At 49.6% G+C, this 15,607-nt stretch overlaps 2 protein-coding genes across 2 annotated transcripts; one reads left to right on the forward strand and one right to left on the reverse strand.

Moving 5' to 3' along the window:
* Window positions 1-303: 303 nt before the first annotated feature.
* Window positions 304-2,263, forward strand: LOC125758883 (uncharacterized). Its single transcript, XM_049416611.1, has one exon. It carries the CDS (start codon window positions 683-685, stop codon window positions 2,261-2,263), a length of 1,581 nt encoding a protein of 526 aa, XP_049272568.1. The 5' UTR covers window positions 304-682.
* A 1,634-nt stretch (window positions 2,264-3,897) lies between these two features.
* LOC119396575 (uncharacterized) lies at window positions 3,898-9,826 on the reverse strand. Its single transcript, XM_037663844.2, has 4 exons — window positions 9,662-9,826; window positions 6,359-6,484; window positions 4,836-4,938; window positions 3,898-4,129 (listed from the first exon to the last, which is right to left on the reverse strand). Exons 1-4 carry the CDS (start codon window positions 9,765-9,767, stop codon window positions 3,898-3,900), a joined length of 567 nt encoding a protein of 188 aa, XP_037519772.2. The 5' UTR covers window positions 9,768-9,826.
* Window positions 9,827-15,607: the final 5,781 nt, after the last annotated feature.

A 15,607-nucleotide genomic window follows, 5' to 3' on the forward strand; every position in this document is an offset into this window, starting at 1 on the left:
TGGAATTAGTACCTAAAATAAGCCAATATAAACTAGCATGGTAATCTTTTGGTTTCCTGTATGTAATCAAACACTGCAGAGTGGACCTCCCTGTGGCCTTAACCTAACGTAATGCCACCAAATGATAAAATTTGCGGAACAATGATTTGTAATCCTAACTTTTGAAGGGGAGCGACGAGGCATCTTTTTCGCTGATTAGAATACCGGTGACAGAATAAAAAGAAATGCTCTATTGTCTCTATTTCACCGCAAAACTGATATAACGGAGACGCACTGAGTCCAGCTTTGTGTCAGTAATTCTACAGATTTTCATCGTCGTCATCTTCGTCACAAATTAAGCGAGGAAAACTTACAGCGAGAAAACAGAGCGCGCGCCCTGTTGGAGTCTACCGCGATGTAAAGGCGCGCGAACTGTTCGGAAACTTCGTCGTCGTCGTATATAAACTCAAAAGTCTCGCGCGATAATAAACTCATCGGATCGTCGTCTTTTTCGGGCCGATGCGCGAGTTTCGAACGTTCTGGAACGCCGGGACCAGTAGGCGAGCACGAGCCGCCCGCGCAGCGTGCCAGCACAGAGCGAGCCAGCGCGTGACACGGGCCAGGGCGAGATTCGGTGCCGGTCCCATCAGATCTCGCCAGTCTAGCCGAGCGGTGACACGTCAGCTCCTCTCATTCCTGGACCATGGCCCTGCTGCGCCTAGTGCTGGCTGGCCTGACCCTGGCCTTGGTGGTTCGGGCCGACTTTCATGAGGACCACTTTCGGCTCGGGGACACCGGCGGCCTACGGCCAGCGGCCCCTTACGACGCTGATCGGCAGCGGGCCCTGCTCGAGGGTCAGTTTCACCGGGCGCCCGTTCAGCAGTTAAGCCTCGCCAGTCCTACCAACGGATCCGGAGCCGCGTTCGATGCTGCCAAGGCCCCCGCCCCGCAGAACCCTGCCGCGGCTCCCAACGCCCCGGTGGCCGCTGGAGTTCCCGCTCCCAATGGCAGCGCAGCCGCAGGTGCGCCTTTGGCTCACAAATCTTTTTTCGAACGCAGCCCCGTGAACCCGGTCTTTGGCCTGGAGCAGCCCGACTCTGATGAGGCCTCGAAGCAGCTGCTGGAGCAAGACATCGGTAAGCTGCAGCGCCGTAGGTTCCGCATGCGCCGCCACAAGGGCTTCAAGGCTGGAGCGCACAAGGTCCGCAAGCTTGTCGAGGACGAGATGGGCCCCGCCGGAGTTGCTCAGGAGGCCTACGCCCAGCAGAGGCCCGATCAGGCTCCCTCCGCGAGCAGGCTCGAAGCCCTGGCCGGTCTGAAGGTCGAGTACGCGCGGGCTTACATCGCGGCCGAAGAGCCCGAAGCCGACTCTGGCCCCATGGAACTTCTCTGCACGGTCGGCTACAAGGAGTACGCCAGCATCACCTGGACCGTCAACGGCCGTCCCCTTGAGAACTTCATCGACCGCTCTACCATGTCCACCGTGAAGAACGACGTTCCGGTCAAGGTCTCTAAGATCACCATCACCCAGCTGGAGAGGCTTCCCTCCGACAATGGCAAGTTCGTTTTCGAGTGCACGGCCCTAGTCGACGCGCAGGTCACCAAGGCCACCATTGCCCTGGGTTCAATCATCGAGGACACCTGCACAAGCAACGCCCAGTGCGAGCCACGCGGGGCCTCATGCAGCGAGGGCCGCTGCCTCTGCAAGCCTTCCCAGCCCGTCAGCCTGAAGTCCAAGCACCTGACCTGCCGCGCCGCCGCCGGCCTGGGCTGGCCCTGCGACTACTCCGAGCAGTGCGTCTTCGCCCAGCCGAACGCCGTTTGCACCGACCGCCTTGTCTGCGACTGCGCCCTCGGGTTCGTCCGCTCCCTGGACGGTAAGACATGCGACAAGCTGACCACCGGCGGAAACGTGATCGGACAGCCCTGCAAGTCCACTAGCGAATGCCACGTTGCCGGAGCCGCTTGCCTCAAGGACGTCTGTGCGTGCGCCAACAACACCGTCGAGCGCGGAGGCATGTGCCTGCCCGAGGAGCACCTCAAGATGCAGGCTGGAGTCCAGGGACCGAACTTCTTGGCTGCTGACGACGGCATCAAGACCGTTCACAACGACACCCGCATCACCGTGGCCGCGGCCATGTTCAACGAGGCTGGAGACAAGAAAGAGTCCACCATGGCGCCCGCCCTGGGCGTGCCTGTCCGTAGCTCGGCTGGAGGCCTGGCCTCGCCTGCTGTCCTCGCCGTGGCTCTCACCCTGGCCGCTCTCCTCGTCCGCCACCGCTGAGCCGGCGTTCACTTTAGTGCAGCAAATAAAAACAAAACGCTTGCACTTCACCACATATGGCTATAGTCTCTTTCATTTCCTGCGCGAGTCGTTGGTCGCACGCAGTCGCATGCCGACCGTTGCGCTCCGACGAATCGCGCCACCGAGATTATTTCGCCTCCGCGACGGGACGCCGCCGTAGTCTTCGGTAGGCTTAAACTAGAAGCTCGGCTGGCAGCATTCCGCGGATAAAAACGTTTCTGATATTGCGTCACTTCTTCGTAAGATGGCGGCAAGGTGACTGCAACCTGCGCAAGAAATATACACCAATTCATGTTAAACCGTTTATTCAATCATTACTGATCCACAGTCGCTACACGTACTACCGGCAAGTGATAACATGAAAATTATTCGTTCCGAAGTGTTGTTGCACAAGGCGTTAACGAAGAATGCGGGACGAGACGATCGGCGAACACGTGCCACGCGCATGCTCAAGTTAACGTGAATGTGCCTCGCGTGAAACTTGTTCGTAACGGACCGCAGAACGTGCTGCTTGATAAATAAATGCAACAAAATGCAAACAAGAATAAGTTGGATAATAAAATTTCCTGTACAAAGACAGAAAGAAACGACGAAAATGCATACCCGACAAATTCGTTGTCTTCTTTTTTTCTATTTCGTGATGCCCGTTTTAGCAACCAGAGTCCGTCCCACTTGAGAAATGGCACGCGCACATGCAATTGTGAAAAAGCGTTTCTCGTATCTTTTCTTCCCTCTCTATCTCTCGTAGAGGCCGGATCTATACTCTTTAACACGTGTATCATTCGCAATCACTTACAGTCATGTTACATCTTATTTTCATTTTGTCTTTCATTGCTTATTTTATTGCTGCTACACAATTAATTCTTGTCCGGTTTCGTCAAATGTAGTGTCATAGGCGTAGCGGGGGGAGTGGGGGCATTCAGACCACCTTCCCGGTGGTTTTTCAGCTTGCGCGTGTATATTCACACGCACAATACAAATACACACGCACATATTATAAAGAGGTCGGGTCGTTTTACGTTGGTTTTAACTCGTGTTGAGAAGTTTCGCTTGTACACCAGCCAAATAGTGGTCAACAGCTGGACTCAAATGGTCACGAGAGCGGTGTTAACCGGCACGATGTACAATGGACATTACAGCATCGCTGTCCGCCACGACGGTACAGTGCTCGGCTGCTGACCCGAAAGTCGCGGATTCTATCCCGATTGCGGCCTTCGCAATTCAACGGAGGCGAAATGCTAGAGGCCCGTGTACAGTGCGATGTCAGTGCACAGTAAAGAACCCCAGATGGTCAAAATTTCCGGAGCCCTCTACTACGACGTGCCTCATAAGTGTACAGCGGCGTAGGCAGAAATTTCATGGCAAAAGAAGCGCAAAAAGACGGCAACACGAGAAATAGAACGAAACAGGATAGTTGCCGTCTCGTGTTGCCGTGATGTTGCGCTGCTTTTGCCATGAAGATCAACCTTATAGCCCAGTTTTGCTCGCTATTGCAGGCAGAAACATGTTTCAAAGGGGGAGCGGGGTCACGTGCCCCGTGTGGCACTCCCTGGCTACGCCACTGTAATTGTATCGTGGTTTTGCCACGTAAAACCCCAGATATTATTATTACGTCATCCCGCTGACGCAACGTGTGCAATACGTGCCTGATTGTCAGACAAGGGCACCGCATGCCACGAACTGGGCGCCGGGGCTTCCAGCTTGGAGCGGAAACAGGAACTGTTGACAGCCACTTCGTAGGCAGGTGGCTTGTCACTCGAGTACGTGTCCGACCATAAAGGCGGGGCGATGCTAGATGCCGAGCTATGGTCCTCCACTTCTCGGTTTCGCCGGTCGTCGAGCTTCCTGCGCGCACAGAGACGCACAAAAGCGAACATCAGGACCAGTTCGCTCTGGCGGATAAGTGCGCCGAATCGCCGAGCGGCAAGCGGCGGCATGTGTGAACGCACGATCGAAACCTCGCCTTCTAGGTCGACAGCTTTACTACTTCCGCTATACAAACACAGAAAGCGATCTTGTGGGCGCATTTGACCTTGAAGCGCAGCCAACGTAAATTTCCTCCGCTTTCTCCTCGCACGTGCGTGCCCATAGCAACAGACATGCGCAGTGTTGTTTTGTTCCCTTCTCCTGCGCACCCCTTCTCTGTCGGTCGGCGAAAGCCGCGAGCCGGCGGGCGCGCGCGCCTCGTGACCAGGGGCGTAGGCAGAAATTTTTTTTCGGGTGGGGGGGGCACCTCCTTGGTCTGAAGTGGGGGCCGGGGCAGGTAAGTGGCTCTGAGCTAATTGGTGATACGCGAAGCCAGTGTGAACAAGCAATCGAAGAGAAGTGGGTGGTTGAAGGAGTTACTGCATATGAATAAATAGGTGCGTGCATGGAGGGTTGATCGGCGCATGGGTAAGGGACCCGCATATTTCGCTTAAAATTTTACGCCAATTATTTCGCGCACTCGCCGCAACACTGTTCTTGCTCAACTTTCGCCACAATATACTGCGCCCAATATACAACTGATGTGGAAGTATAGCGTGCTCCTCGTATATAGAGGTAAACCCACCGTTTCCAGTAAAGGAAGCACAGAGACATGGAGAAGATGAGTATGGACAGCAGGCAGCCGATGCTCATGAGGTACATCTTGGGAAAGCTCCTGTGGCGAGGTTCTGCGAGTAGCAGGCGTCGATTTTAGCAACGAGGAATTAAACGAAACGGACGTCCGTTGACAAGCAAGCATTAATTAATGCTGACTGTTATTCTGACAAGCGTAGAGGGATGCGTAAATCGAAAATAAAGATAACGAGGGCTCAACATTTGTTTCTCTTTTTTTTGTTCCTCTCGCTACGCACCCTAGTGAACCAATGTGCCGACGCGCGCAAGGGCGCACCGGGCGCACCTTTTACAACTGATTAGGATAATCAAGTCAGCGTCTCGCGTTGTTTGTGCCATCCTCTGACCTTAGTTTTTCTTTGTTGCTTTACCCTTCCCCAGTTTTCTTCCTTTCTCCTCGGCTCCAGTTATGAACGTTAACCACTCGACATTTCTTACGACGCCCCTCGTCTGGACGTTTCCTTCACCTCAAGCTCCTATGTACGGCAGTGAAACATGAAATGTTTCCCAGGAGAAGCTGTCATGGAGAAGGAAATAAGTTCTTTCGTTTAGACGCACAACGGATACGTAATAAAGGAGCAAGCTGAAGGACAAACATACGCAATCTACACCCTATCCGGTGTTTTAGTAGTGGTTATCTTTGGCAAGCGGAAGGAAAGAGAATGTATAGATATTTCTGGCAGACGGGTTTTGCCATGTCCAGAGCGCATGCGCCAGTGACGTAGACAGCGGGGTGGTTTATGGCGTTCAAACCCCCCGAAATGTTTATATTTCGTATGTGTATATATACGAGCACACATACAAGCACACGAACGAACACATAAAAGTGGGCCAGACCCCCCCCCCCCCTAATCTCCGAAAAAAAGTTCTGGCTATGCCCCCGTCATGCCCCCGTCATGCCCCCGCCTGCGCCATGCTTACAACTGTTAGTTCTCGCCACTTTCAAGCATTACTTGAGTTTAAGAGAACGTTGAGGGCGATGAAGATCGCGAGGAGAGTGACATCATAGATTTTGTCACTGATGTACGTCCGTAGGTGTGTCTCGTCAACCCCACTGCTGCTGTCTTTATTTAATTTTTTTCTTCTCACCTCTGGACCTTTTTTGATTTCAAGGTCTAAGCAGGTGCGTCGTGTAAACACAATATGCTTAAACCATAGCTGCTCTTGAGCTTCTCGAGGACTACCACACAACCATCATGCCTTGCGGCAGCGGAGGCGTAGCATGAAGCTCGTCGGTGAATACAGGCGCAGGTACAGATGACGCTGTGTGCTCCTAAATCTCATGTCAAGTTAGCAATATTTCTTGCAGTTTTCGTTTCATATACACACTTAGAATTGAAAACCTCGTCGAATCCCCTCTCTAGCTTTACCGCATTATCAATGGGCGACGTCATTTTTGCTCTGTGTGTGTATGAAGCGAACTTTCTAGCTCGCGTATCTTTTTTGCATCATTTGATAAATCTCACTCTCTCCCACCTGGAATGCATCGGTCCCCGTAAAGAGCAAAGCCGATCTTGCAGGCGCATATCTCGGCCAGACAGCCTGAGTTCTCCGTCAAGCAGTTGGAGTCGGTAAGGCACCACTGGCCGAGTTGAGATTCACCTGTTATATCAAGAGGAGGGGAAGCCGAAGCACCGAATAGCTTTACATCACAATCATATTTGCGCTAGTTAAGTGAACGCAGCGTAGACAGCACATTCAAATATTATACAAGCTTATGAAGACGAACAACTTACGAACTAACCACGAAAAACCTACAGCGAGATTTCCAAGCACATCTAGCTCTTGGAACGCAGTGCGTGCCATCTGAACTACATAAAATCGTGTGAATTGCCAAATGTCACATTAACGCAAGTGATAGTTTACTAGATTTGTAACATTGCCTCTACTTTGCTCAAGTAGACAAGAAAAAGAAAAGATGGGCACCTATCCTGGCTAATGCTGTTTTGATAAGTTTTGCAAATTTTCTCTTTCTTTCCTCCTCTATTTTTCTTCTTCTCTCTGTTTTTTCTACGTTTACTACAGAGCGGAGGATAAGCACTATAGAGGTTGCGCGCGATGTCTCCGTCGGTGGGCGTGGCTTAGCTGCTGCGCATGCGCGGCTTGGCCAGGTGGTGCGCTATCTGGCCGACAGACGACGCGACGCTTGCTTCTTTCTATCTTTTTTTCTCTCTCTTTCCTTTTCTTTCTGCAATTCTTTCACTCTATTTCTCTCTCATTTTTTCTGTGCTAAGCTTTACTCTCTCCCTTCCTCCTCACCATCACATCTCCCCTCCTCACGCTCACTTCTCTTTCCCGCCTCCTTGTCACACTATTCTATACAAGGCTATGCTCTGCTGGCGTGCCTGGATAGCCGAGGATAGCCGACGCTCGCCGTTGGATCGAGGGTACGCGGATTCAAATCCCAACTCGTGAAGAATTTTTTTTCCGCAAGAATTTTTCTCTTTCTTTCTGTCTCTCTATTTCTTTCTTTATCTCTACTCGCTCTTTCACTCGTCAGGATTATTAGAGGCCACGCCGTAGTGGTAAGCAATGGGATTTGCCCAAAATCTATGGCACATACCCGTTCATGACGATGATAGTTTTCGGGCACGACCACACACTTTACGCAGAGCTAGAACATCATCGCTGTTAATAAACTGGTTACAAAGAAGTTGCACAGATCGTCACCACTATCCTACAGACGACGTTTGCATATTCCTTGCAATCAGTTCCTCTCTGTAACAACATACTACTGCATCGTTTGTAAACGTGGCTAGGAAAAAGAAAGGTAATACGACTATCAGGAAAACTATCACTGAGTGTATAACTGAAGCTGTAATGCGCCATTTTCGATATAATCGTCATTGTCTTATTTATTTTACCTGCGCAAAAGCATGCTATATGGTGCCATAATATTTTACATATTCCTAAAAGACCGTGGCTACTCCTTAAAACCTGTACACATGTGATATTACACGTCACTTTTTCGGGATTTATCCCGTGAGCATGTAATCACGTTTCCCGGAAATGACATTTTCTTTTGTCTGTTATCAATTTCTTGACTCATGAAGAAGTGTTGTCGTATTGTATACATTCTTGTTTTGTGTCATGCCTCATAGTTTTTGGTAAATTATATTTACAACACCTTTTCAAACTATTACGTAAGTGTGCAATACACCAGTTAATTGTCATTTATTGCTTCTGTAAAATCATTCTTCACAAAGGCCGGTTCGCCCGACTTAAATATGTGACGATGAGACCCAAGGATGGCATTAGGGAAGCTACTCAATTTTACTTAGTTGAAATAAAAAAGAAAGAAAAATAAAGGAGAAAGTACAGGTGGCGACTCCGCCTTGAGGTTCCCGCGCCATCTCGCCATGACGTCATAAATTTTGACTGCTAGGACTTATTGTTTATTCGTGGATAAAAGAAATGTTCTAAAGGGAGCCGGATACTTGAACACCGCAACTTTCAGAAGTTTCACTGAGCCAATGCGGCCAAATACGAAAAAAAGGAGAAAGAAATTTGAAATCTGTGACGTCACAATGACGCTCAGGCGCTTAGGTTTCGGCGCGAGATTTAAAAAATGAGACACTTTGACATTGAATTTAGCTTTTATAGTGTGCCGACGATGAAGAAAATTAACAACAGAGACCTCAGCTAATAATTTATCAGTCCAAACTGATTTAGTGTTTCCCATCAGCATTAAGAAATTAAAGTGGGAGAAAAAGTGGTCGCATGTGGGATAAATGAACAAATAACACATACAGTCGAACCCGACTATATTGAACTATTTTCAAACACAACAATGCTTTAACGTCAATGCATAGGAAAATCTACGGCTACATCGAACAAAAATAGCCGGAACACTTGATATATCGAACATTGGGCAACGCAAAACGCCCCAAGGAGTTGGCTTTCCCTCACAAATTTTTGGCTTTTCCTCACAGAAGAAGACTTTCCCGCATTAATTTTGGAGAGCGAGCGGCGGTATTAGGAGGGCTCCGCACGGAGCGAATATAAACTACCGCTTGTCATCACGTTATTTCCCCCACGATTCCTCGACGTCGCGTCCCCGGTCCGTCGCGCTGGGTCGCCGTTCGCTTCTCCGCTCGTTTTATGAACGCGACGGACGCCGTAAAACTGAAGAACCTGCTGTTCTCCACGAAGCTGGCGATAATCAGTGCAGTCGAACTCACTGAAGAACAGAAGTCTAACGTCGCCGCAGCGTACGTTATCCTAAGAATCACACTGAACAGTGAGTACGATATTGAAAATGCAGGATACACGCTCGGCGCCCGACGAGTACGAAAAGCTGGGTATGAGGCGCTACATACATCTGTACCGTATTTTCTCGCGCATAACCCGCCCCTGCATATTACCCCGCATCCCCAACTACAAACCACGGAAAAGTGCGAAAAATAAATAAATAAAATAAAATCCCGCGTATTGTCGTGAAGGCGTGTTTCTTACAATGTCGTGAATCAGGGCCGTGAAGCCAACTTGCTCACCGACATTCGCCCGAAAATGCAATGATTTCATTAAAAGCTGTATATCGAATTATCCGATACATCGAACCAATCCAAATTTTCTTGCGAGTTCAATATATGCAGGTTGGACTGCATGTCTTTGCTTGATCAGTTCACATCCACAAGCGGCTGCGTGCGCCGTTCAGTGCAAGCTAATCTCGACAAGACGCGACACAGAGCTCAGTGACCAAAAATGCAGCCTGCGTGGAGATTTATTTGTATTCATGTGCCTATAAGCAGTATATTCAAGCTTTCACCGTATACGTACCTTTGTGAGAGAGTGCGTCGTCCATCGTGAGCGCGTCGGCGATCGCGGTCATCTTCAGGAGGAGCACGTTCGAACAGGCGGCGATCCGCAAGACGGTCCCGCGCATAGTTATCCTTTCGTCACTCGGGCAGTCCGGTGGGATCAAGTGCAAGGCAGTGATGAAAACAGGAAGGGCGTTTCCCCCTCCCTCCGCTGTACAGCGCCGCTATCGCAGTGTGCGAGTGTACTTTATTGCGGCCCAATAATCAGTGCGTTGTCTTGCAGAGATAGCATCAACGCCTGGTTTATAGATGAGCTGTTGACCGCTGCAGCTTGGGCGTCTGCAGAGGCACAATATCATCGCACCGAAGGACGCGGTCCCGCTGCACGTGAGCGCGCTCGCCTGCCGTTATTTGCGAACCGCTGCAATTACGAGGAGGCCCCGGAGCGGAAGTAGATTATATTGCGCGTATTTACGGCACGTTACGTGGGGCCGAACGTGAGTGCCGTAAATACCCGCGCATAACGCGCGGGTTTTCTTGTACATACACGCGTGGATGCAACGGTATCTCGGACGCGCAAGCAGAAGCAGCTTCATGCGATAGGGAAACTGCGGTACACTCGTCTTTATATTGCGACCCTTCCGCTGAACTGCGCGTGGCGCACGTGACCACGCGTGCCATAAAGCTGTGTGGCTAGACGCAGCTACAGACTATCCAGACATGTTTTATTTGCCTATTTGTAGGAGTCGGACGCGTTTTCTGAGACTATATACATGTATTCCCGACACACAATGAATGACAATACGAATGTTATGCCTCTCTTCCAGGAGACAGTTTACCAGCGAGTTGGTCATAGGCGTATTTACTAGACCTCACTTTCTTTAACTTACGGCTCCAGCACGCCGTTCCCCCAAAAAGTTTCGTCGTCAAATCCGGCACAGCACAAGCTTCAAGACCACCGCAGGTGTAGTGTGCTTATATGCGTCGTACTCTGGCAACGCTTTCAACTTCATGGGCGCTGTCTTCAAAGCGAATTTTTTCTCAGGTATACATACATAATCTATTGACTGAGAACGGACTCTTCGGGACCTTTCTGTTACTGCGAAACTTAAAAAAAAAAAAAACGCCCCGTAAGTTATACTGCTGACCCATTTTATCTGACCTCGCTGCCTTCATAGCTTGTGCAGCAAAAAAGCGTTTATCTGGTAGCCTCACTGCCTTCGCAGTGAACCCGGCTTGTACAGCAAAAAAGCGTTATCGATTAGAGCACAGAAGTGGTCAGTATACGTTGCAAGATATCGCAAGCGCCAACAGGTAAGCACATTTTCGTGTAAGAGTCACGCCATTATATTGGGTCATATACCCTTGTTGCCAAGGGACTGGCCCTTCAAATAGTAGCTGCGCGCTATCTCCGCGTTGTATCGACGCGGAATACACAAGCGTATCGGGCCACCACTTCACTTGTATACACACTGGATAGCAGTATATAGTCTCAGGCACCAAGTTCATCGACTTATAACCAGCGCGTCGTGACGAAATTCGTTTTCCCAGCCGAGTGCCGCGGTATACTCTTGCCGTTGTTATTCTCACCCTGCTGTCTTTTGTGATAACCACCGTATTTTCTCATCTATAGCCCCCAAACTATATGCAAGTTTTGAAAATTATGGGATTATCAATTTACCTGCCAAAAGGACATGACACGGGCGTAAACCAAAGGAGGGGAGGGGGGGTTAGTCCAGACCCCCTTGGGTTCAAGTTGGACGGGGGGAGGGGTGGGGGCACGCTTCGCAAGTGTCCCCTTTGACATTTATACTGCAAACATCATAATTGAATTGCTTGACAGTTAAGTATAGCCCATTCCACTTTTTTTTAATGCCTGTTAACGATGTGGTGTGTAACTGCGTTGAATACCCAGCTATAGCCTTGTAAGACATGTAACCGCCGTTAGAGCAATTTCCAAAAAGACTCAACAACCCAATTAATGCAATCACGCGAGCTGGGAAGTCACGCTCGCTCTTAAATGTTATTTCAAAGCATGATTTTAGTTTTTATACTACTAATAATGAAGCCCCTATCTATAAAAGCAAGATGACCGCCGTGACAAAATGCTGTGTCGCCCCTAAATTGTGATTTTTCCGGATTTACGCCACTGTTTAATTTTTACCCCCAGTTTAAGGGACACCAGTTTAATTTTACCATCAGGAGTTCTTTATAACGTGCACCTACATATAAGTACACAGGCGCGGTTTCTCTCTCAATTATTTTTTTTTTTTTCAGGCCGCCGCGGACCGGAATCGAAGGCACGTACGCCCTTGTGCTTAGCAGAGTAACACCCTATCCACTATGCTATACCTCGGAAGGTACGCGCAAGTTTAAATGTCAAAACTTCGCGGGGTCGGATAATATCTGTGGATCGAAGGCGCGCTTCAGGGAAACGAGGCGAGAATGCATCTCCATTTTTTAGCGATCGCACAGCTAACTCTGTTCAGTAATGGTCGTCGCTGTGCACAAGCAATAAGCGACTGCTGCTCGCGACGAGTGCCTGCTGAGAGCTTGGATTTGAAGTTGAGTGTGCGGGACAACAACAACAACAACAACAACAACTAATAATAATAATAATAATAATAATAATAATAATAATAATAATAATAATAATATAATAATAATAATGAAAGAAGAAGAATCATGACTCCGAAGGTGACACTGACAGTGACCGGAAAAATTTTTAAGACCGACACGTTTAACTTTTGAGTACGTTTTCAGGCGAGGATTACAATATTTCTTCAAGATAAGCGACCGGGGGGGGGGGGGGGGGGGATGCCTATGACTGCGCGGATACTCATGATAAAGTAATATAGTAAAGAAATTTAAAAAATGTTAATCACGGTAATTGCGTCCCAATGATCGCGCGCAACATGGGAAGGTCTTCGCGTTTGTTTATCGCTGTATCACACTGTGCACAGAAGGGGGGGGGGGGGGGCGTTCAAGACATCCGGACGTATCCCCTGTATCCGCGCGTAAGCGGATACAGGGGATACGTAAAGGACCCATGGTTAACTGATCGCCAATAAAATTCTTGCTTGCTGCAGTTTATTCGTGGTCGGACAAGCTAAACAATTTACACTAAGTTAGGCCGTGCGCCAGCACACAATACAACCGGCGCCAACTATGGTTCGAAAAAACGGTACTGCCGCTTTACAAACCAACGCTTCTTTCTCTTTTTTTTTTTTTTTTGAGCTTCGTGATAACTGCGCGTAAAGTGTGTCAAAATGTCATTTTGACACACTTTACGTTTCTCAACGTTTCGTTCATGCGAAACTAATATTGTTCGACTGCGCAATCGTGCTCATAAACGGATCGCACGACGCGCGATTGAAGGCGTCCCGTACTTTGAACAGAGCGCTATCGCGGTGCGGAGTGTTGAGATCCTTATCCGCGGCCTATCGGGCTCGGGCAAGAGTCATGACCGAGCTGACCATGTATAGCTCGACTTGACCACGTAGCACTAGTTGGCCGAAGACAACTAGAACGATGCGGCTGAACACGGACAGGAGAGTTTTGAAATAGTATTAAATGCGAAGCATTTCTTAGCGAACCCCAGGCACTTTGAGCGTTTCTACCTACCTACCTACCTACCCACCCACCCACCCGCCGCAAAGTGCACTTCGTTTCGATATAATGCTGACGTTACATCAGACCATCAGTTACCCTTTAAACGCCAGTTCGACGTGTCTGGTAAAGCCACGATGTGCACACTACTACGTACGCTTACAAAAACACGTCAATCCACCTCGTAACGCTTGGCTCAAAGCCAAAAAATGCAGCATATAGGCAACTACTCGCTCATTGCTTCGCATGAAACCGATTCCCACAAGGCGTGGAATCTGCCGAATTTGTGTTCTCCGCGATCTCACTCTCGTATTCGCGGTCTAAATTAAGCATTCTTGGGCTAAAGTACTGAAACTCAGGCGTGTTGGTACGGATTCGCAACGGATGCGCGACACTACGGTCACGAACCTATACAGACGTGAACAGACATCAGAACGGTTAGTTGGGCGAGTTGGTATGTCTCAATCTTGAACCAAATAAACAGCGCGAGAAACGAGGACGAACATTGTACGACAGCGCACGTCCTGCTTTTTTTTGCGCTATTTACTTCGTTCAAGACGTGCGCAGAGTTCTATAATTTTGGGGAAATGGGGGGGGGGGGGGGTTGGTCGCATGCCCCCCTTCCCCCCCAATTGGTCGAGTCCGAATGAAAACAACACAAAAATGAAGCGATGACGCGTTCCTCACTCACAACGGCCTGCCTTAGGTCCCAAGCTTTGCGGGAGTAAAATAATCCAGGGATGCAATGTCATTTGGTCGGCAAAACGGCAAGTTGGGCCAGTTGGTTGGGATTCATTTTTTCACTCGGTTACAGCGCAACACACACGAGGACAAGAGAAGGAAAACGGACAACACGGCGCTGCTTGGTCGTCGGCCGCCATCATCGTCAATTAACACCTGCATGGCCATATATAGCCCTGCACTTTAAACAATAGCGGGACAGGTGCGATGAGTAAGACTTGGAGCCCCCTTAGACAACTAGGGTGGTGGTGGTGGGGGGGGGGGGGGGGGTGGCCACGATAAACAACTTGCCGCCAGCAGGGACCGAACCTGCAACCTTCGGATAAGCCGCGGCGGCGGTTGTCCTCTAGTACACTTTATCGTGTATTTATGTGCACGCAAACCTCAGCGCCGCTCGTAGCCATGCATGGCGGCGAGTTTGGAACACTTATTTTTGCTAGCTGGCGCCACGCATCAAGTGATATTTCAACAAGCGGGCATACGACCAATAAGCCCTCACATACTACCTGAGGGTGTCGTTCTGGAAGACTGGACGCCTTCAGGTAGCATGCGAAGACTTATTGGTCAGCTGTCCGTTCGTTGAAAGATCACATTCTACGATACACCAGCTGGCAAAAATAAGAGTGTTCCACACTCGCCGTCATGGCTACGAGCAGCGCTGAGGTTTGCGTGCACACAAATACACGATAAAATGGACGAGAGGACGACCGCCGCCGTAGCTCAATCCGCCTCTTTCATTTTCCTGTGCTGCCCTCTGCCGTTTTGATAGGGGCCGGGAGAACTGGAATTGCCAGAAGCAAAGCCTCCGAGAAGGGGAGACGTTTCACGACTTTTCCGCTAGGGGAGGGCACTGGCACATGCGCCTAACATGCACCGGGGCGTCGTGAAAAAAGGCTGATTGGTGGAGCATCGTACGCGCCATCCGAAGGTTGCAGGTTCGGTCCCTGCCAGCTGCAAGTTGTCTTTTCGTCCACTTTACTTTCTTCCCATTTATACTGTAATTACTACGATACCATTAAACAGTACAATTAGACGTCCCCTATATCTTCCTTGGTCTCGTTGTTGGTTTTCATTAAGGTCATAAGTTGGGTAGAAGGACCCTGCAACACTTTTTCAGCATGGTCAGTAGACGATCGAGGCTCCTGGGAACACGCAAGCCAAACATTATAGCGCAGCACGTGGCCTGGAATTCACAATTAATTCTCAGTCAACTAGCAATCGCTCCCTCTTCTCCCTACAAATGATGCAATATACACAAATTACTGCACCATACACCCGAAGTCCACGGCCGTTGGCTGATTTGAGCATCGCGAGCTGCGTAGTTACCGTGGCCGCCGCGGGGTGCCGTCACGTGTCCGCGATCACACTCATAGTAAGGTGCGCGTTCGAAGAAAAAATGAAAAGTGCTCAAGGTCACGACACACGCTGACGAAGGGACGCATCTTCTTTGCCCCTTGTCACCCTCCTCCCTGCGTAGCTTCCAGCGCGCTCGCTGGGAAGAAAGGAGAGAGAAAGCGCTTAAAGCGTGCGGCAAATCCCTGTTAACTCCACTCGTACTCGACGGATTCTCAAAATTTTTGCGGCAGTCGATTCGTAAGGCAATAAGCTCTTTTAA

The sequence above is a fragment of the Rhipicephalus sanguineus genome, chromosome 6, assembly GCF_013339695.2.
Source record: "Rhipicephalus sanguineus isolate Rsan-2018 chromosome 6, BIME_Rsan_1.4, whole genome shotgun sequence".
NCBI classification, from domain to species: Eukaryota; Metazoa; Arthropoda; class Arachnida; order Ixodida; family Ixodidae; genus Rhipicephalus; species Rhipicephalus sanguineus.

What these genes read in the sequence shown, in the direction of transcription:
- LOC125758883 (XM_049416611.1), top strand. Translation starts at nt 683, where the DNA reads ATGGCCCTGCTGCGCCTAGTGCTGGCTGGCCTGACCCTGGCCTTGGTG.
- LOC119396575 (XM_037663844.2), bottom strand. Translation starts at nt 9,767, where the DNA reads ATGCGCGGGACCGTCTTGCGGATCGCCGCCTGTTCGAACGTGCTCCTC. An exon ending in CGGGGACCGATGCATTCCAG is followed by an intron (nt 4,939 to 6,358) that starts GTGGGAGAGAGT and finishes TGCTACTCGCAG; the next exon opens with AACCTCGCCACAGGAGCTTT. An exon ending in TGCTTCCTTTACTGGAAACG is followed by an intron (nt 4,130 to 4,835) that starts GTGGGTTTACCT and finishes CTGTGCGCGCAG; the next exon opens with GAAGCTCGACGACCGGCGAA.